The following is a 22,226-nucleotide window of genomic DNA, read 5'->3' on the forward strand; positions in this document are numbered from 1 at the left end:
GGCCCAGCCAGACCCCGGACTTGAACCCAATCAAACATCTCTGGAGAGATCTGAATATGGCTGTCCACCAACGATCCCTATCCAACCTAACAGCACTTGAGAGGATCTGCAGGAAGAATGGCAGAAAATCTCCAAATCCAGGTGTGCAAAGCTTGTCGAATCATACCCAAAAAGATTTGAGGCTGTGGTCGCTGCCAAAGGTGCTTCAACGAAGTACTGAGTTAATGGTCTAAATACTTATGTCAATGTGATATTTCAGTTTTTTCTTTTTAATACATTTTAAGTTATCAAAAATCTGGGTTTTGTGTTGTCATTATGGGGTATGGAGTGTATAAAATTTATATTTTAAAGTATTTTAGCATAAGGCTGCAACGCAACAAAATGTGAAAAACATTAAGGGGTCTGACTCCTTTATGAATACACTGTATAACCATGCTGGGTGATTATTAAGAAGTATACGTGCCGTCTGTGTTTCAATCAGTGAGCAGGTCTTCAGTTATCGCGGCACAAACCACAAAACTTACATGACCCATTTTAATTCTACGGAGACAGTTTTTACCTTAAAGCACTATGGAGGAAGTCAGACATCTCAAATGGCTATACGGCCCAACCTTCTAACCACCTCTGATGAGGAAAACAGCTACAACATTGTGTTATGCACCAAAATTAAGTGTTTTTAAACTACACATCACCCTTACTAAAATTCTCTTCCTATGTGGATTGATATTAAGAATAGGAAACAAGAGGCCTGGTGTCTCAAGTTCAATTCCAGGGCTTGCTGAGTGACCCCAGCCAGATCCCAAGCAACCAAATTGGCCCGATTGCTAGGGAGGGTGGAGTCACATGGGGTAACCTCCTCGTGGTCGCTATAATGTGGTTGGCTCTCGGTGGGGCGCGTGGTGAGTTGTGCGCGGATGCCGCGGAGAATAGCGTGAAGCCTCCACGTGCGCTATGTCTCCACGGTAACACGTGCAACAAGCCATGTGATAAGATGCCCAGATTGACGGTCACCGATTCGTTCTCCCCTACCCTGATTGAGGAGAGTCACTATGCCACCACGAGGACTTGGAGCACATTGGGAATTCGGGAGGAAAAAAAGAATAGGAAACAAACCAGCCATGTTTGCCTTCAGATATTCATACATTTTATATAGAGATTACTTGAATCATAAAGAACCTAACAATATTTATGTATTACCCATGGTCCATTTTCTTTGTTGCATTGATTTAAGATATACATTTTCTTAAGGAAAGTTTATTATAATAATAATATTGGTCAGCAACAGATCAGACTGAAATGTAGCATATTGTGAAATGTAGCATTATGGTAAGGTTGATTTAATACCAAGTTGAGGGATTTTTTTTTTTTACTTTTTCTAAGTTCTAAATAAAGAGAAAATTATATGAAAGTACTTTATGCACTGACTGGATGAAAATCAATGATGAAAATCCACCCAGTCCTTTTTTTTAATCCCCATTAATCATAAGCAGTGTCTCAGAACAAGCTGTTTGCAGATTCTGTATAAAGTGATGTCACTTTGTACAGGCCCTGCCCACAACTGTTGACAGACACTGCCGACAGACATGTTTGTGCGAGTTGTTTTGTTATAGTGCATAGTGAACGATGTAACCGTATATATGTGTTTGTTGCTCATCTATCATTGCAAAACTGCTGAAAAAACTCTACAACAAATAAATACATTTATCAAATAACCATTCGGAAACTTCCTGGTTCATTCTCAAAGTTGTTACTTCTGACAGAGTTTCTCTCTCATCAGTGTCTACGGTTCAAACAGATAGGGCTGAACACCACTATTTTAACTGTCAGTCATATTGCTAAAGATGTCTAGGATATCCTATTCTGGATACGGGGCGGGGAGCATCAGCTCATTTGCATTTAAAGACACACATTTTATTCTCACCCAAAAATTAGCATTTTCAATATGGTATAAAAAAAATTATCTGTAGGGTACTTTGAGCTAAACCTTCAGACACATTCTGAGGACACCAAAGATATGAATTATATCTTTTGAAAAGGGGTATAATAGGTGGTCTTTAATATGTAAACATAAAGATATTTTTTTAGAAAAAATTTATTATATCGAGATATATATCATTATCGTGATATAAATTATTCATGTTGTGATAGAAGATTTTGGTCATATCGCACACTCCTAATGATCAGATATAATATTGATTGCCTTAGCAAGCACCACTTATAATTTCATATCTTAAAATCCATGATCCTTTCAAATCCTGATTGATAAAATCAGATCATATCCTGTTGAATAATTGTTTCACTCAGAAATATGTCCAAAATCTTTTCTATATCATTCTGTGAGACCGTTCAATTTTTGCCTATCCTTTTCTAGTTACTTCATGGTCATTCATACTGGTATATTTTCTAGAATGGCGCAGCAATTTCAGCCAGAGTATGATAAAGAGATCCTGCTGAGGACCTTGATGTTACCTTGAGGCTTCTTGGCAGATACATCAAAGTTAATGAGGGGTGAAAGAACAGGCTGATGTGGCCTGCCTTTGCAGACACAGTAGGAGTAGCAGCACTTTTGAGAGAGAGAGAGAGAGAGAGAGACTGACTGACTGAACAGCTGTTGCTTGCAGGTTCATGACCCTTTCTGAGTCTGAGGTGTTTTGGTTAATATTGAGTCAAAAATATTTAGCTGTTTAGAATGAGAATATGACCCATTTTAAAGATGAAGTGTAATTTCTGCACCACAAGCGTCACCAAACGGAATTGCGAAATTGATGGCTGTTTTCAAACAGATTCCAGAAAAGTCCAGACATGGATTTTGCATCACATTTAAACTACATATAAGCAGAGAAAATAAACTTATCCTCTTTCTCCACAGTCCCGGACCTTCCTGAGAGAATACTACCATGAGCACAACATTGAGCTCTCCAAGCTGCTGTACAAAATGGGCCAGCCACTGCCTAGCTGGCTCCGAGAAGAGCTGCTCCACAGCAGGTAGCCTAAGGAGGGGGGTCTGGACACACTGGTCAGACTCGGACACCCCTCCTTCTGCTTTTGAGGGGACTCACCCTCTTGTCCACCCCTGTCTGCTGTCGGCCATGGCGGTTCGTCAAGTGTCCTCCAGTGGCCTTGCGGACCTACAGTTCGGGGGACTGAGCTTATAGAGGACAAGATGGAGAGGTAGGAAAAAAGGCAAGGAAGATGCACGAATGTGCACTCAAGGATCTGTTCTGTTTTTGAGAATAGTGAAGGGCCTAAGACAGAGCCTTGGGGTACACCTGCCACAAGACCTTGGCTCAAACATGGGATCACAATGGGAGGCTTCAAAAAGACATTCTTCTGCTCTGGAGTGTTGAAGTGCCAGGGAGCTCTGTCATAATCTCAAAACAAATGTACACCTGCACGCAATATGGGAGAGGAGTGCACTCTGTGGACAACATAAAAGTCAAGAACAGATAAACAAGTGCCAGGGTGGAACCTTAAAGTCAGACTTACTTTGTTTCCTTTGTTAAATCTTCTTTATCATTTCATGTGTTGTATTGCCGTTCGCCTTGTAGTGTCATTCTTCCATTTTAAACTGTTTTGATGTCATAGGATTCTGAACCCATTCATTACAGCTGCACCCTCCGGGCTTCAAATGTGACGTTTTAAGGTGAAATTTCATTACGATGTATTTATGGCTATTAGTTGCAATTCCACAGGAAAACTTAATAATGCGTGAAAAATTGTGGTACTAAAACACAGATAAGCTACATCCATAATCAATGTGACTGTAAATATGAAACTGTAAAATAGCTGGGTGTGTTGATGGCCCATTATATGTGTTGTAATTGCCTTAATGCAACGTTATGAAGCCAATTACGATTACATTCACAAAATATGAGCTAATATGCTTTGCCATGCCTTGAGGGGCGGATCTTTTAATCTTAATTTTAATGATGAATGTCATAAACTGGACCCATGAGTTATTTTAGCATTATATCACTGATCTTACTGGAGCGTTTAATTGTTTAGTCAGTAATGGTGTTGCCGTTTTAATAATGATTCATAGATCATTATTAATATCAATCTTTTATAAAAAACAATTATTTGTATTTTTTCATTATTATTATTATTATTAATGTTTTACCCCCCTTTAATTTTTATGTGATTGCTCAGCATATCACAACATCTAATCACTTTCCATTCAGGGTTGTCACCAGAATGTGTCCAGGAATGTATTGCGTCTGCCAAGACACCATTTTGTATGGCTTGTGTTCTGTAGGAACTGTTGACTGCTACTGAACCATATAAATTACACCCATGAATGTAAGTGAGGATGCTATATAATATACATAATACCTTTCAGTGGCAGGCAGGGCAGTCCGTGGAAAGCTACACAAAGCCCCATAACCCAGTGCTGGGGTAATATTAAACCACTGCGATAATAATGGATTTTATTTCTCAAAGACGTGCTGCTGAAATGAGAAGTCAAAATCAAATTTTATGTAGAACATAAAATTAATCGCATTTAATTTTGTTCTCTCCTATTTTTCATTTGTCTTTGAAAAGTTTTGTGCACTTTTGTCTGTACTTCCATGCACAATTGTTTCACACAGCCTATATCTGTCTCTTCTAACTGCTGTGTAATGTACCCTGTCACCCAAAGAAGGCATTTATCATATTTTTCGACTCTACATTCAGACACTAACTGGCATTCGTCATTTGACGGCTTCCCATTTCTATTCAGGGCCTTGTCTGTAAGTGCAGCTTGTGGTCAAACCATCTTCCAAAGCATTTCATAATGAAAACACTTGTGGGTTCTGCAAAAAAAATGGCACAGAAAAGTAAAGATTGAACTGCGTTTAATCGTAAATTACCCCAGATATTCCCTGCTTTAGGAGGGACACTTGTGTAAGGGGTTATATGTGCTTAACGCACAGTTTCAGAATATTACAGATGGAGAACTGACAGTATCTCAGAGTGTTTATTTTTGAAAATACAGATCTTATTTGTAAAAATTGTACAACCTGTGGTTTTCTTCATTGAGCTCAAAGTATGGTGCTTGAGAAGCACAATGTGTTTGTTGTTGACCAAGGAGTGGAAAAACGTATAATGCATATCTCTCGTGTAAGGGTATCACTCCACACAAAGATTGTGCACCGAACCACAGGAAGACTTATGGGTTCACGGAGCATTTTTTATTACCAGTACCTTTTAGGGATAGTTTTACTGGGTCTTGGTTTAAATGTATGTATAGTTTACAACTGTCTATGGTACAAAACCTTGCACCTTACATGCTGCTCTTGGGTTAGTCATAATCACACTTGTAAAACTCTTTTCCTCTTTTCATAATTTAGTATTTCTGCTCCCCAGCCAACAACTGACATCTAATAATGCAATATTGTGTTTCCTGGTAAAACGGGAAGAATAAATGGGAAGCACAAATTATGTTTCAATTCAGTTTCTGTCGCCGTGTACAGAACCCATTTATTATGAGTGAATGGAACAAAGAGAATATCAAATATGAATGGAATGTAGTTGTTTTGGTTTTTTATATTTTGACCACACTCACAAAGAGGTGCGGAGAGATCCCCATGACTTTCACACTGCCAATATTGTGCTTTCTGTATCATAATGTAGGGTTTCAGTAAATAGGATAAAATAACTAAGGAAATAATCATCTGGACTGTACAATCAAACCAACCGTTGTTAATATTTTTTATTGTTGGTAGCCAATATTTTTGTGATTAATTTGCAAATAAAAAACCACTGTCTTTTTAGTTCGGTCTCTCCTTCCTGCATGAAGTACAAATATCAGTGGAGTACATTTTGGTTGTTTTTTCTTTATTTTAGATCATTGCAAATTACAAGGTCAGAAATTAACTGAATTAAGGTTCAGTTTTTGACCTCTGAATTAGATTTTCTTTGTGCATATTGTTTTTCTTACTATTTTAAAACTATCTGTTTCTCACCATATATGTCAAATACTTCAATTTAATTGATTCATTAATACAAATTCTTAAGATTCAAAATGTATAACCTCTTACCCTAAAAATTAAATCAAAATGAATTAATATGCCATAATATATATATATATATATATATACCTAAACTGCCGGGGCAAAAAAAAAGTTGCATACTCTTGTCGAAACAATGCCACGAAGAATGCAATAAAATATTAGAGTATGCAACGTCACAGCATTTATTTCCATCCAGAGTTGCATTCATTTTTGGCCGAGAACTTGTTTTGATGATGGGTTAGTTGATCCACTCCATAAAGTCTTCTCCAGCACATCCCAAAGACTTTCAATGGTGTTAAGGTCAGAACTCTGTGGTGGCCAATTCATGTGTGAAAATGATTCCTCATGCTCCCTGAACCACTTTCACAATTTGAGACCGATGAATCTTGGCATTGTCATCCTGGAATATGCCTAAGCCATCAGGGCAGAAAAAAAATCCTTTGATGGGATAACCTGGTCATTCAGTACATTCAGGTAGTCAGCTGACTTCATTTTATTGCCACATAATATTGCTGAGCCTAGACCTGATCAACTGAAGCAACCCCAGATCATAACATTGCCTTCAGAGGCTTGTACAGCAGACACTATGCAAGATGGGTCCATCGCTTCATGCACTTCCCTTCTTACCCTGATGCACACGTCGCTTTGGTATAGGGTAAATCTGGACTCATCAGACCACATGACCATTTTCCATTGCTCAACAGTCCAATCTTTATGCTCCCTAACAAATTGAAGTAGTTTTTTTTCAAATGTTTTTCTTTCTTGTGGCCACAGAGCTGTTTAGTCCCAATTCTGTAAATTCTCGTCTCATTGAGCATTTGGAAATGCTCTTACTTTCACTATTAAACATAGCAGTGAGTTCTACTGTCGATTTTTTTTTTACGATGTGACTTCACCAATTCCAGTGATTTCAGCAATATCTTTAGTTGTTTTCTTTGCTTGATGCAGGAAAATATTTTGCCCCTTCTGAAATACAGTAACATCTTTTCCACGACCACGGGATATGTCTTCTGACATGGTTGTTTAAGAAATCAGAAGCTACACACTGCATCAGTTAGGGTTAAAAGAATTGTTGCAGATGAAACATATTAATCACAGCAATAATGATCCAATCATATACTCTTAATTATCTGCTTATTTAAATCCAAACCACGACTTCTTTTTGGGGGAGGGGCAGAAAGTGTAGTACTGTAATAGAAATTTAAGAACTATATCCGATGTAACAAATAAATAGAGAAGAATTCATTATAAAGGCATTTTGGGGGCATTTAATTTTTGCCCTTAGCCCTCCTAAATTTCTGACCATATAAATATAATGTAGATTATTTAAAAATTGCTCAGTTCAGTTGGATGGAAATTTGTCAAACAGTTGAAAAGTGTTGGTCTTAAAAATAGATTGACTTTTTATTTTGTGTAAAGTATCTCTTAATATCTTAATAACCTTTATAAACCAAATATGAAAACACCAACTACATTAAGGGCACAGAAAGATTTGAGGCTATCTACATTTTTGTCATTGTAAAACAAGCATCAGTGTAAATGGGCTAGCAGACGAATGGCGGATCTTTGCCCCTATGAAACAGCAGTGTGTCATTTTTAGTTGATATAATATTTATAACAAACATAAATGACAGCTGCATCTCAATCTGTTGGCAGCAGGGCATCTGTGAGCATGGCTTGCCTCCACATCACACTCATCAAAGCAGAGTGCATATTAGCCAGAACTATACACTCAATCATCCTGACACTGTCAATGAGCCGCTACATTAACCACAGACTGTTCATTTACATTTAAAGGGCTGAGCACTCGTTGAAAGAGCACATAATAAATGTGTGATTTGTGCTTTAGAATGAATAAGCTATCTACAAGCATTTGCTGTTTTTTCTATAAGGCACTTAAATTTTAAGGTGTATATGGATAGTGATTAATGGATATGAAAATGAAACTTCACTTAAGTCCCATCAGAAACATGTTACATTTATGCATTTGACAGGTGCTTTTATCCATAGTGCCTGTCAAATGCATATAATGATATAAAATGCTGTTGCAATAATGTATTACATACATATTACATACATGTAGCTTTTGCAACATCAGATTATGATATAATAGAGAAAAGATGCAGATTTCTTCTTGCAACTGCAAGAAGAATAACAAATCATAATGGGATCACCACAGTTTTACTGCAGTAACAATAACTGTAGTTACTTATGATATTTTAACTATTGTAACCATCATTTTATTTAATTTTTTATCAAGGGGAAGGGGGGGGAGTCCCACAATATCACAAACAATCTGAGCAAAATACAATAAATGAACCGTATAAATACAAAAAAATACAATATTCCTGCCTTTGCTTGTTTGTTTGTTTTTGTTTATAATTACACGGCTGTTTGGAAATGGGTGAAATTGGGTTTTGAACTATTTTGTTTGAACTATTTTGTTTTATGCATATACATTTGCTGAATTACAAAAATAATTTAGGCCTACATTTTCCTTTTTTCTTTTTTTTTCTTTTTTGAAGGTGCTGTATGGAAACCCTAGTTATTATTGACACCTGTGGCCGTAAAGTGAACTGCAGCCAGATACTTGTTGCTCATGCACACACTCCATAGAGATGCAAGCATCAACCAAAACAATGATGTACTGTACAAAGAGGCTGAACGTGATTTACCGGCATCATGCTGACAGATGAGGTAGCATAATTAAAATTACACAGTTATGATTGTTTTCCTACAAACTTTGAGACTGTATATTATATTTGACTCTCCAGTGCTGGAACAGGGCTAAAACAAAGTGTGGATATAGGTCTGAATATGCAAGACTGTAATCACTTTTCTTTGCATGATACATTTGACAGCATTTATACGATTAGTGTTAGCTAGCTAGCAAGCTTTATCAATAGCTGCTAAATTTGGTGGATGATGACCGTAGCTGTTTATAAAATAGACTGTACATCATAAATATGTTGACACAATTCAGTATTGAAGTGATTCCATCACAACTGTCATTTTAATATATTGATGTCCTATTGTTTTAGAATCATAATCAGAATCAGAATCAGCTTTATTGCCAAGTATGCTTACACATACAAGGAATTTGTCTTGGTGACAGAAGCTTCCAGTCTACAACAATACAAACGATACCAAAAACAGCAGCAAGACATAGGTAATTAAAAACAAAATAAATTATTATACGTATACGTACATACACTCACATTCATACACACACGTAGTGCAAGTCTAATACAATCTGTTATATAAAGAACAAAATACAGTATATTATGTACAGAGCAATGTAAGTAATGGCAGAAGTGGATAAGTTGGATAATATAAATTAAAATTAAACTGTAATTGAATGTATATATTTTCTGTAATTGAATGTATATATTTTCTGTTTAATCATGTTACGTTACACTAATGAATGGAGCTTTTTGCATTATCTTGAACATTGTCCAGCATTCATTTCATGTGTTGTTATAGTTTACCTACCTGAATATTTAAAGATTAATATTGTTTATGACAGTTACTGTGCAGGCAAAATCATGTTTGCTAAAATTACACGGATCAATCCTTATTGTACTATATTTTACATGCTTTGCAGTTATGTAAGGTTACCTGTCCAATAAGAACACCACCATTCAGGATCAGTTTTGATCCCCAAAACCGAACGAAGGTATCTCCAGGAATCAAATGCCCTGCCGATGTTCACTCAAGTTATGTTCAACCACAATCATGTTCCCACTTAGCCAAATGGGATTCAGTAGATAAATGTTGTTGTTGTTGTTTTTTGGCTTACTCTGAGTTTGTGTAGGAGTTAGTGTTGTGCTGGGAGTCGGTCGTTTGCTGGATTCCAGCTCTAAGATTACGTTACATGGTGTTGCAGTTTGTTGTCGCTGATGAATAGAAAAATCCTTTGGATTTTCCCGGCAGAAGCGTCCCACTCCCTTTGCATGAAAATCAGTCTATAGGCATTAATAGGCAACACAGGAAGTCCAAGAAGGGCTCATTTTTTAAGTTGCCTTACAAGCTTCACGCATTGGCAAAAAAAAAACATATGGAAATATTATGGAAAACATATTGTTATATATTGCACCTTTAAATAATGTAAACATTAAAGGAATATGCCAGGTTCAATACAAGTTAAGCTCAATCAACAATAATTGTGGCATATTATTAATTACCACAAAAAATGATTTTGACTAATCTATCCTTTTCTTTAAAAGAAGCGAAAAGCTGGGTTCCAGTGAGGCACTTACAATGGAAGTGAATCTGTAAACGTCAAAATACTTTCTTTAAAACGTAAACTGTATGTGTGTTAACATGATTTTAGTTTGATAAAATCACTTACTAACCGTTTGTGTGTAACGTTTTATCTAATTTTACAACTTCGTTGCCATGATGATGTCATAACAACAAACCTTTAAAAAACTACTAAAAACGACAATTCTTAAAACCTTCACAGCTCAAATAATATGTAAGTGCTTTAATAAAATTATATGCTTCACATTTCTACCTTTAACCCTCCAAAACTTGGCTCCATTCACTTCCATTTTACGTGCCAAACTGTAACAGTTAAATGTAACTGCTATTTAGATTAATTTAAAAGGACATTCAAAAGACAAAGGAATAATAGTTACAAAATGAAAAATGTAAATGTATATCTAATGGAATTGCTTTAATGTATCTATTTTGTTGACATGAATGGGGACTTTTAAGGTACTTTTATTTTTCCTCCTCCTTTCACAAAATCACTTCCGCCTTTTCGAGTTCAACTTTCAACCCGGCAGCAGTTTTTCTTTCCTTTCCTGTTTCGGCCTCGGTTAGAGACACACATAGGTGAGATAACACAGTGTACAATCCTTTCAAATCCTACCTTTTTAATATGTAATTCATATGATATGACACTTCCATAATGTTTCGCATTACTCGACGTGCCAGGTAAACACGATATTACTTCCCTACAGTGATTAATGTATTACTTAAGTTGGATTATTAGTACATGTTTAGCGAAGTCTTGCCCCATATTGCTCTGGTTTGAAAAACGGCATGCGCTGCTGTTAATAGTCTTAAATACGTCGGGTGACGACATTTCGTTTTGATCTCGTTTGGTAATTATATTGAAAGCGTCCCATGTTTAGGAGTGTGTATGGTAGCCATTTGACGATGGTGGTGTGTATATCCACGTTGACGTATATATGTTTGTATGGTCCCCTATTTTGTATGTGTTATGGTGCAGTTAACAATAGTACAATAATACCACCGGTTTATAAACTCATATTCGCGTTTTACTAGTGGAGATGTTGCTCCTAGTCTTGCAGTGTCCTTCAAGCAGCATAATGAGGCTTGTTGTTGAGATGGTTTAGTTTTTAGACCCCATGGCCATTAAGTTGACCTAACTATTGAATGTGTTTGTTTCTCAGCAATGGCACCTCGCAAGGGTAAGGAAAAGAAGGAAGAGCAGGTCATCAGCCTTGGACCTCAGGTTGCTGAAGGCGAGAATGTCTTTGGAGTCTGCCACATCTTTGCATCCTTCAATGACACCTTTGTGCATGTCACTGACCTGTCCGGCAAGTAAGTCACCCATGATGGCATGCATGTAGGATGTTGGCTGCCAGTTAACAAGATCTGATTAGTTTGATGCTAATATAAAGAGGTGCTCATCTAACAAAAATCTATTCCTGTTGCTTTAACTTTTCTAGTATGCGCATGGTATGTAAATTATCTCCCTTTGCCGAAACAAACTTTATTACAAATGCAATCAAGACCAATGGAATGCAATTAAATTGCTTGCAGTCATATACTAAATGTCCAGTGATGGAATTCAGTTATTTTGTAACAATTTTAGGATTATACAGTTGTTGCTTTTGGTGTTTTCTGTTTTTACTGAATGTGTAAGGTGATTATGCTTGTTATATTTGGTTGATGATCCTCTGAATGAGTTTCCTTTCCTCTTAATCTACAGAGAAACAATCTGCCGTGTTACTGGTGGGATGAAGGTGAAGGCCGACAGAGATGAGTCCTCCCCATATGCTGCCATGTTGGCAGCTCAGGATGTTGCTCAGAGGTGTAAGGAGTTGGGCATCACCGCCCTGCACATCAAGCTGAGGGCCACTGGTGGCAACAGGTTAGACCCCTAATATACGAGATGTAGGCTATGTTTGGAATTGCATACTAGTCTTTCTACTGCTGCAGAATATAGTACGTCTGCCCAGATGACCTAAAACATTTGATAAACCGTATCGTATATAGCAGATCTTGCTGTGCAGAACAGTGTATTCCACAATGCAAGCACTTGATTGGACCTTCCCTATCCAGTGTGATATTAACCAAAAATGATATCAACCGCTTTTCTTTTTTTACTTATTCATTCGGACTGCCAAAAGTTGACCTGCCATTTTTACGTTCAAATGGATTATAGGTTTTTTCAGATGAAAATATTTATTTATACCTGATTTAAACCTGCAACTTCATGAGGTCATGTGACAATATAGAATACTACTGTATGAAATTTTTGCAGTACAATAATTCCTTCGGTTTCATTTACTATAAAAAAAAAAAAAAAGAAAAGATAAACCATTTGTACACTGCGTATTCTGTGCTGTACACAGTAAGTAGTAAATTAGTATTATATTCCGGACATATCCTTTGATAAACAAGGTATCTAATATTTTATGTATTAAGCTTTTACTAAAGAGAAACTGTATCCATTCTCACAGCATGTGGGTTTAAATTTTTTGTCTAAAGATTGGTTAGTTCACACACAAATGAAAATTCTCTCATTTACTCACCCTCATGCCATCCCAGATGTGTATGACTTCTGCTGAACACAAACCATGATGTTTTATAATATATTTATACAATATTTTAGCCCTGTAGGACAAAATAATGCACGTGAATGGTGGCCAGAACTTTGAAGCTCCAAAAAGCACAAAGGCAGCACAAAAATACTCCATAAGACTCCAGTGGTTAGATCCATGTCTTCTGAAGGAATACAATAAGTGTGGGTGAGAAATGGATAAATATCCTTTTTCACTATAAAGCTTCACTTTCACATTCTTCTGTTTTTGGCAATTTGCTTTCTTTTTTTTTATCACCACATACTGGGCAGGAAGGAGAATTTATGGTTTAAAAAAAGGGACTTTGTTTGTTCCCACTCACACCTGTCATGTTACTTCTGAAGACATGGATTTTATCACTGGAGTCTTGTGGATTACTTTTATGCTGCCTTTATGTGCTTTTTAGAGCTTTCAAGTTTTGGCCACCATTCACTTGCATTGTATGGGCTTACAGAACTGAAATATTCTTAAAATCTTAGTTCAGCAGAAGAAAGTCAAACACATCTGGGATGGAATGAGGGTGAGTAAATGAGACCATTTAAATTTTTAGGTGAACTATCATTTTAACAGTTATTTCATGATTAAAAAAATAAAGCTTAACTTAAATGTGCATGATGGTTTATTTATTATTAATATTATATAATACCAATGTTAATATTTTTTTAATTTAAGAACCAAGACACCAGGACCAGGGGCACAGTCTGCCCTCAGAGCTCTGGCTCGTTCTGGCATGAAGATTGGCCGTATCGGTAAGTTGAATTCCAACACCGTAATGTGGAAGTATGCTGTGGTTACATCCAAGTTAAACCTCAGGCTGTTCGGTTCCTGAATGTGCATTTATGAGAAATCTCTCATACTTTCTCTTTCCATTACAGAGGACGTCACCCCCATCCCATCGGACAGCACCCGCAGAAAGGGAGGTCGTCGTGGACGTCGTCTGTAAACTTTATTGCATTTTTCAGAATAAAAAGTCAAATACTACCTTTGGCTCGTGTCTTTGTCTGAAGCACAAGTTGATGGCAAGATTTAAGAATGTATTTTCACAATTTCAATGGCAAACAAGGCTTATATTCTGTAGTGTAGTATTCTTAAAGAGGTAGTTCACCCAAAATTCTTATAATTTTCTTCCATTCATGCCTTCCCTGATGTGTATGAGTTTCTTCTACTGAACACAAAGATATTTAGATTAATATCTCAAAACTGTTGGGCCGTACAATGCAAGTGAATGGTGACCAGAACTCTGAAGCTGCAATAACACATAAAAGCAGCATAAATGTAATTGATATGACTCCAGTGGTTAAATCCATATCAACAGAAATGTTATCATAGGTGTGGGTGAGAAATAGGTCAACATTCCAATCCTTTACTAAATTTTCACTTTCAAAATGTGAAAGTGGAGATTAAGTACAAAAGGACCTCTATATTGTTCAACACCTATCATATTGCTTTAGAAGACATGGATTAAACCAACAGAGTTTTTTGATTATGCTGCTTTTATATGTGTTTTAGATATTCAAAGTTCTGGTCACCATTCACTTGCATTATGTGGACCTACAGAGCTGAGAAATGTTTCTAAAAATAATATGTTCAACAGAAGAAAGTCATACACGTCTGGGATGGCACGAGTGTGAGTAAATGATGGGATAAGTATCATGTTTGTACCCGACTGTACATGCCTGACCGGTTTGATGTATTATGTTCTGGTATGCCTACAAACCAAATGACTGAACGCTAGGGAAATACCAAGAAGACATCCTTGTTTGGATTTTGCCAAAACAAATTAATTTCCTTGTTGCATAAAAAACCTGAGCAAACAAGTCATGATTCTTCCAGTTTTTTTTTTGGTTTGTTTTTGATGTGTGATATGTTGCAACTTGGAAGAGAAAAAAAAAGTTATTTAAATTGATGTGCTCAAATATAAAAGTCAAGGCATGCAAGTCTGGAAAAACTGACTGTGCAGACTATGTATATGTATCAAATTAATATTTTACATAAAAGTTATGACTTGCCTTAACTGGTTACTTTAGTTTCCTTATACAGTGTGAATAGTTGTGCTCTTATCCGAAACTAATGCTCTCCGATATACTATAGTTTACTTATATATCACTTTAAAACCATACTTTACGACAATCAAAAGTGCTTTAAAAACATTTGAGTAAATGATGCGACCATGCAAATCTGAAAGTTGAGAAAGTAGTAGCATTGCACCTTCATTAAAATACTCCTTTTTTCTCATTTAAAATAGTTTGCGTTTAGAAATGATAAAAAAAAATTCTAGAGGCATTTCTGGTTGTTGTTTTGTTTTAACTGAAAAGAGAGAGAGAGAGAAAATAATCTTTGTTGTATGACAAATTAATGCTTGAAATACAACAGACAGTACATTCAAGTTCACATCTCTCTGACAACTGATGATGCATCCTGTTCTAACCAATGAAATAACAGAACAGCCCAGTCGACTCCGGAGGCTTTCATGAGTATCACAACCTGAGGATCATTTCTCTCTTTGTCATATTAGTGCACTGTTATAAACAATTCTTAAGCTGACAACATTTTAAGAAATGGCTGAGTCAAGCGAGACTTCACTGATCAGCGCTCCAAGTGATCAAACTTCAATCAATATGGGATCTCCAAGAAGGTGAAGAAACCTTGATTTATTACAGATCATGAATATATTTGTCCAGTAATGTGTGTTGATTATCGGTAACTGATTGGATTTCTAATGAGGTTAAAGAGCAGGTTTATGTGATTTCTTCAATAATTATCCAGGAAAAGGTTCGTTGTAATTTTAGCTCATTACTTTTATAAAACTGTTTTCTATATGTGTCATTGAAATACAGCTACATTTATTTTCTCACACTGCATATTTTTCAAAGGATATCTTAAAATAATTAGTTTTTATATACATTTCCTGCCACCACAGCTTAACTCTGTAACTTACAATATTATTCTGATGTGTGTTTCCTGTCCCAGGGGGTCCAACAACCAGACCCTGAAGGTGGCAGGAGTGACTCTGCTGGCTGGTATACTGATCGCAGGTCAGGCCTTCACTGCCTATATGGCATTCAGCCAGAAGGAGCAGCTCAACACACTTGAGAGACGTAGTGACCGACTGCAAGAGATCAGTCGCAAGTCTATGGGTCAGTTAGCTGCATTATTTACCATTCATTTCAATCATTTCTATGAGTACTGATGTGCTTCCAACACCGATTGAAGATAATCTTCCTGCTTTTTAAAGTTGAAACTTCTCACTTGTGTCTATATTACTTTGTCAGCATTACTTTTCACACTTTAAAGGAATATTTTACCCCAATATGACAATTCTGTCATCATTTACTCACCCTCATGTCATTCCAAAACCTAGATGATGTTTTTTCTTCTTCAGTGGAACACAAAAGGAGACATTTTTAATAATGTGCACTTTCCATATTATGTTAGTTTATAATGACAAAGTGATTTATTTTTTATTTTTTTCAGTCATTGTTCACTGAAAATCTTAGTGAATATCTTTTGGCAGAATAAATAATACCCCAATTTTTATTTTTGGTTAAACTGCTTCTTTAATTCATAGATGACCTCTAATGAGAGCTCTTAATAATACAGACTTTCTTCCCCTTTTGTTTTCAGCCATGCGCGCACCCGTGAAAATGCAACTCCCCATGAGTGCCCTCCCTGTGATGCTTGAGGATTTGCCAAAAGATGCGGAAAAGGTAGAATTGATTTCATTTCTTTTCTCATGTGTTGCAATGTGGCCATTTGGCCGCTTGGTGTCAGGATTGAGTTATAAATTCAAATCATAATGCAAGGCAATACAATATATTGTACACATGACTCATCAAACTCTGCTATGATTTCTGTTAGTAGTTTCTCTTTTATTCGTTTTTTTTTTTTTTTACCTCCATCGTGTAATTCATGTCTTTATTTGATGACACTGTGTTCTTTTTTTCAGGATTCATCTCCCAAACCAGGTATCAAGATCTTTTCTTTGTTTAATTTTATGTTCACACACTCATAATTTAGTATTTTTTGTTAATTAGTCATGTTGGTTTCTATCACACAGAGCCCAGTGTTCGTACCCAGTGCCAGCTGGAGGCTGCTGGAGAGGTCAAGAGTCTGCTCCCCTCTTTCCGCCCTCAGTGTGATGATAAAGGAGACTATCTGGCGCAGCAGTGCTGGGATGGGACTGAAATGTGCTGGTGTGTGGAAAAGAACGGCACTGAGGTCCCTGATTCTCTGACCAAGGGCCTTGCGGACTGTGGAGCCACTAAACCTGGTATGAGCTATACCTTTTTGTTGAATTTTTTTAAGTGGCATGGATGTTGAATGGTATTATGGGATACATGACCTACTAATATATTACATATTTCAATATAAAATAAAACCAAGGCTCTTTCAGATACATCACATTGTTTTAAAACAATGATAATTATACATTTGAAATAATTTATCATTTTCATCTTATGTCATTCTTCAGTGACAGCAATGTAAGCTTATAATAATAGCATTTTTTACACTAATAATAAGATGTTACACATTTTGCATCCAAATGACATTAGTTATTGCATTAGTCATGAATGTAGTGTGCTGATTTACTATTATTCTTACTATATATTATTATTCAACTGATCCATATTTTAATGGTCAATGGGGAAATATGATATTTAACTTTAATAATAATGTTTTGCTTGAATTGCTGTCCCTCATTTTAGCTCAGCTAATGCCAATGATGCCTCTGCTGGGAGCAGAAGAGGCGCAGTGAAGAGAAGAGAATGCTCAGCCTGGAACTTCATAAATATCAGATTTTGGTCTTTTTCATGAATTCTTTAACAATTTTCATATTTTTGGCTGTCAGTAGTTTAAATCTAAAATAAGGCTAATTGTTCTTCATGTATTATACTGGTAATAATTACAAGCTATGTTAAATCAGCTTTAGCAGTGTTGGTCTTTTATATTTTACCTTTTCTTTTGTTTTCACTAACCTTTTTAAATGACCTATTGTGTGAACTTCTAAACATATGAAGATGAAAAATGTATATATTTCAGTAGGACTGGATGGATAACTTAAACAGATGGAAAATAAAATTTACTAACAATTAATTTCACGTATGAGTCAATTTGGTGAACTTCCAAGTTGTATGACAAATGCTAATCTTGACATGAAATTGCATGGAAACTCTAAACATAAAAAAACAATTTCTTTGCCCCAAAGTTTTTTTGCAAAGGTCATATTGCCTTTGTATACCAGATATGAAGTTTTGCAATTTCAGGCCATAATAGTCATTTTAAATCCATATATATGTATCCCATATGCACTGGTACAACTTTATATGTGTGTTTTTGTCTTAATTACCCAAGCATACATTACCTCTGACTTTAGTGTTTACTTGAAACAAATTAAAATGTGTATCAAACATATAGATTATACTGGATTGTATCAAGTTTTTATTCCATAAAATTCCCAAACATTCTTGCAAAAGTTTAGTATGCAAAGTATGTAACAGAATCTTTCAAAAGTAAACAAATTGTATTAATCGTTCCAGTTTTCAATTTCACTTCCCAAGAGTGGTTTCCATTCATGTTTATTTAAAGTGAAACTGGTAGATCTAAAGTGCAAAATTGAGTCAGAAACTCCAACAAATATATATGAAACTATATAAGAGGCTTCAACTACTCAAAATCCAGCAACCTGTTACATTTAACAGGTCATTCTCCAATGTCAGATTATTATTTACAGAGCCTGTTGTGCTTAAATCTCTACATGAAAAAAATAAAATAATTATATGTAACAGATTGACTGTAAACACAAACACTGGAAACATGATATGTAGGATTGATAACGTAAAGATAAAAAATTGGGCCATTTGTACCAACATGTGGGCTTTGGGTGTCTACTCCTGTAAAAAAAAAAATAAGCTGTTGTTTGTGCACAAGTTTCAAATAGAAAATAAACTATAAAGGTGCTAAGATGACAAACTAATTCCAACTTTGGATGCAAGCTGCCAATTCTACCTGTGGTCTGACGAGTGGCATAAGAAAACATTGGAAGGCAATAACATACAATTTTTAAAAAGCACTCCAAGTTCAAGGGAAACGTGTTCAAGTTGGATCAGGCACCATTTCTCTGAGACAGTGTTATATGGCTCCCTCTATCTCCCCTTCTTAAATGAGCTGAAGTAGTTTTTCATAGTCTGCTCAATATTTGGCACTTGATATCTCTGAGCGGCATAGATGCCTGTGCAGGTCCCTACAACAACTCCCAGGACTGCAGAGGAGCGCAGCTTTGCCACCACATACCCAGCCAAAAAGCCCTTGAGGAAGGGAGAACTGAGTACACTTCCACCCTAAATTGAGGAAAAGAGAGTAAGAGTAAGTGTGTGTGTGTGTGTGTGTGTGTGAGAGAGAGAGAACGTCAATAAAACAAAGTATTGATGAGATTGACAAAAATCAAAAGTCTTGCCTGTGGAATCCCAACCTGAACTTCATTCTCCACCCGACGCTGAACGTCTTCAAGCTGATCTTTAAGCAAGGACAGATCTTTCAGCTGCCTGAACGGATCCTGTTCAAGAAACACAACAAATATTTTTTTTTATAGTTTTGGGATGGTAGGAGTCATCGCGGGTGTGCCCACAAAATGCTACTCGATGTCCTCTAGCATAACAGCGTGGCATGAAAAGAAAACACAGTCCTTTGCATATATTTTAGTTAGACCTTTAAGAAATTGATAACTTAAGAGCTTTATCGTAATAGACGGATAAGTGACAGAGAAGACATGTTTAAACTAGTAACAGAGTACCAATCTGAACAACTTTCGGAACAGCAGAACATACATATTTATTCTGTGTAAAGCTAAATCGTAACGGATGATAGTATCAAAACGAATAGAAAGTGAGAGTAAGAAACGTCTAGTTAAGTTCACCGACACACCAACCTTGTCCGCCATGTCCGCTTGTGCACGATCAAAGATTCTGAACTCGATTTTTAACCTGAAACGCACGACTTCCCCAAATCACACTTTTTGGTTTGATTATATTTGTCTGACTCAGATATTGTAATAAAATAGCTCTAAATAAAGTAAAGCAATTATGGGAGTTTGTGCTTACTAAAAAAAAATCAGTCAGAAGGGAGTTAGTGTCAAGTTGTTTGTGGTACGCACGTTATTTGTTCCCCGATCGTATTAAGACATCGAAACTCATGTAGGCATGCAAATCTCATTTAATTGTTTATTTTTCGTCACAAATGATATTATCAGGATAACAGTTGAGTGAGAAGTTGTGCAAAACCCGATGATTATCATAAAGTCACGATCATGCATGTGAATTTTCACAGCACATCTTGTGAAAGTGCTTTAATAAAATAAAACCTGTATTTGTACAAAACGAGTTAAAGTTAATGTCACAAATTTGCTTATTTGATTACTGATCACAAAGTTGTGTGGAATCTTAAATATTTCTTATTTTATGACATTGTAACCTATGCATGTAATCACTAGTAGGGCCTACACAACAGAGAGAGGAGCAGACTATTTTATTTATATTAAGTTTTTGCACCTACATTCCAATCTACATCTTGATGTAATCTTTCCTCATGTTCACGCATGATGTTTTCATTAGTTGAATGAGAAGCTAAACACAATTAAAGTGTGATGAGACCATTCGCCCATCACAAGCAGATCAACTATTTAACCGTTTTTGTTGAATTGCACCTCCAAAAGCCGAAATTCCAGGTTTAATTAATATTTTGAATAGACTCAGATTTTTTAACCATACGATGTGAGTTTATGTTTTCTCTTTTAATAGTTTAATGTAATTTTGAGTGTGACTTTGACCATGATTTAAGGACAGTACCAATATGCTTGGAAATCTCAAGGATTAATAGTGGTGTTTTCCTTATTACATCACGTGTTGTTCTGAAAGCAAAAATAATCTAATTAAACATGGAATGTAGGCTGTCATCCACACAGCCTGACCGAAGCAAAGCGGGTGTGTTTACTCCTGCGATTAAACGAAATTGAAGCGCTGTCGGCTCGTGATGTGTGATGCTTGCACGCGCTGCACGAGTTTGTTGGGTATATTGCAGTCTCGTCACGTTTTAACTTTTTGTTTAGCCTCAAATTCAGCTCATGAAAACACGCTACATGATCATGAGGAAGGATTACATCAAGATGTAGATTGGGGTGCAGATGCAGAATTTACATAAAATAGTCTACTCCTCTCTTTCTGTTGCTGGCATGCCAGTGATTACCCCTCCATGCATTGGCACACGTAGGCCTACCATTGCCGACCAGTGCAATGTCTTAAGTTTGACATCAGTATATAGCCTAAGAGGTTAGGAGAATTTTAGGGGAACATTCTCCAAAACTAATGGGAACGTTCTTTCCCGGTGATGAATTAAATGATCCAGTCTCAATGGAGATTCATTTGTTTAAAGAATACTTGAGATGTTATAAAATGCCAAATGCGATTTAAATAACAGGGAATGTTTAACTTTTCTGGAGTGGGTATTTAAATAAGCATTATATTATTTTATTTTATTTTATTTTGACCACAAAAAGCATCTTGATGTTTCAAAACTATTTGCATAAATTGGCAAATTTTGCCCTATAACTATTCCTATATACACTATCACTGTATGCCGGGAGACTTTTAACCCAAGTATAAAAGAAAGAATGCAAACATTCATGGATTTTATTTTATTATCATCAAATTATATAATTTAGGCCCTATACAAACACAATAAAACTTGTAAAAGTAATTACAATACAGATTAAATTAAATCACTCAATACAATAGGCCATGTGAAAAACAACTGCATGGTTTTACATCCTCTAATTGGAATAATCTTTCCATTTTTTTTTTTTTCTCTTCCTAAGAGTGGCTTCCATTAATGTATATTTAAAGTGAAAGTAGTTGAGCTAAAGTGCATAGTTGAATCAAACACCCCAACAAATACACTCACTGAGCACTTTATTAGGAAGACCTGTACACCTTCATGTGAGCTTCAGTTAATGTTCACATCAACCATCAGAATTGGGAAAAATGTGATCTCAGTAATTTGGACCATGGCATGATTGTTGGTGCCAGATGGGCTTCGTTTGAAAATTTCTGTAACCACCGATCTCCTGGGATTTTCACACAAAACAGTCTCTAGAGTTTACTCAGAATGGTGCAAAAACCAAAAAACATCCAGTGAGCGGCAGTTCTGCAGACGGAAATGCCTTGTTGATGAGAGAGGTCAACGGAGAATGGCCAGACTCGAGCTGACAGAAAGGCTACTGTACAATTGTAGTGAGCAGAATGGCATCTCTGAATGCACAACATGTCGAACCTTGACGGATGGGCTACAAGAGCAGAAGATGCCACTTTATTAGCACAATAGTTTTCCTACTAAAGTGCTCTGT

At 36.2% G+C, this 22,226-nt stretch overlaps 4 protein-coding genes across 6 annotated transcripts in view; 3 read left to right on the top strand and 1 right to left on the bottom strand.

The window, feature by feature from the left end:
• The window catches only part of LOC127628055 (bifunctional heparan sulfate N-deacetylase/N-sulfotransferase 1-like), a 110,927-nt gene extending 105,184 nt beyond the window's left edge, over positions 1-5,743 (top strand). For both annotated transcript variants that reach the window (XM_052104715.1, XM_052104716.1), the window contains exon 16: positions 2,870-5,743. In XM_052104715.1, the coding sequence (XP_051960675.1) occupies positions 2,870-2,989 (120 nt within the window). In that variant the 3' untranslated portion in view covers positions 2,990-5,743. The remainder of the gene's footprint in view (positions 1-2,869) is intronic.
• A 5,014-nt stretch (positions 5,744-10,757) lies between these two features.
• On the top strand, positions 10,758-13,813 carry LOC127628083 (40S ribosomal protein S14). The gene is made up of 5 exons (XM_052104763.1): positions 10,758-10,832; positions 11,417-11,567; positions 11,959-12,120; positions 13,505-13,581; positions 13,708-13,813. The coding sequence occupies exons 2-5, from the start codon at positions 11,419-11,421 to the stop codon at positions 13,773-13,775; spliced, it is 456 nt and encodes a 151-aa protein (XP_051960723.1). The 5' UTR covers positions 10,758-10,832; positions 11,417-11,418; the 3' UTR covers positions 13,776-13,813.
• A 1,486-nt stretch (positions 13,814-15,299) lies between these two features.
• Positions 15,300-17,926, top strand: LOC127628078 (uncharacterized). The gene is made up of 6 exons (XM_052104758.1): positions 15,300-15,467; positions 15,803-15,969; positions 16,457-16,539; positions 16,779-16,797; positions 16,890-17,102; positions 17,539-17,926. The coding sequence occupies exons 1-6, from the start codon at positions 15,391-15,393 to the stop codon at positions 17,586-17,588; spliced, it is 609 nt and encodes a 202-aa protein (XP_051960718.1). The 5' UTR covers positions 15,300-15,390; the 3' UTR covers positions 17,589-17,926.
• A 138-nt stretch (positions 17,927-18,064) lies between these two features.
• Positions 18,065-19,797, bottom strand: LOC127628086 (SLC35A4 upstream open reading frame protein). 2 transcript variants are annotated; one of them, XM_052104769.1, is made up of 3 exons: positions 19,758-19,797; positions 19,302-19,385; positions 18,065-19,170 (listed from the first exon to the last, which is right to left on the bottom strand). In XM_052104769.1, the coding sequence occupies exons 1-3, from the start codon at positions 19,767-19,769 to the stop codon at positions 18,976-18,978; spliced, it is 291 nt and encodes a 96-aa protein (XP_051960729.1). In that variant the 5' UTR covers positions 19,770-19,797; the 3' UTR covers positions 18,065-18,975. The 2 variants fall into 2 exon arrangements, with proteins under 2 accessions (XP_051960729.1, XP_051960728.1); XM_052104768.1 differs by having other exon boundaries at positions 19,287-19,385; positions 19,758-19,792.
• Positions 19,798-22,226: the final 2,429 nt, after the last annotated feature.

Source organism: Xyrauchen texanus, chromosome 34 (assembly GCF_025860055.1).
Source record: "Xyrauchen texanus isolate HMW12.3.18 chromosome 34, RBS_HiC_50CHRs, whole genome shotgun sequence".
Lineage (NCBI taxonomy): Eukaryota > Metazoa > Chordata > Actinopteri > Cypriniformes > Catostomidae > Xyrauchen > Xyrauchen texanus.

Bases quoted from the DNA above. Each gene is read 5' to 3' on its own strand.
- LOC127628083 (XM_052104763.1), top strand. From the start codon at position 11,419: ATGGCACCTCGCAAGGGTAAGGAAAAGAAGGAAGAGCAGGTCATCAGC. The intron at 12,121-13,504 runs GTTAGACCCCTA...TTTTAATTTAAG, and splicing joins AGGGCCACTGGTGGCAACAG to AACCAAGACACCAGGACCAG. The intron at 13,582-13,707 runs GTAAGTTGAATT...TTTCCATTACAG, and splicing joins CATGAAGATTGGCCGTATCG to AGGACGTCACCCCCATCCCA.
- LOC127628086 (XM_052104768.1), bottom strand. The intron at 19,171-19,286 runs GCAAGACTTTTG...TCCTCAATTTAG, and splicing joins TTCAGGTTGGGATTCCACAG to GGTGGAAGTGTACTCAGTTC.
- LOC127628078 (XM_052104758.1), top strand. From the start codon at position 15,391: ATGGCTGAGTCAAGCGAGACTTCACTGATCAGCGCTCCAAGTGATCAA. The intron at 15,468-15,802 runs GTGAAGAAACCT...TTCCTGTCCCAG, and splicing joins AATATGGGATCTCCAAGAAG to GGGGTCCAACAACCAGACCC. The intron at 15,970-16,456 runs GTCAGTTAGCTG...TTTTGTTTTCAG, and splicing joins GATCAGTCGCAAGTCTATGG to CCATGCGCGCACCCGTGAAA.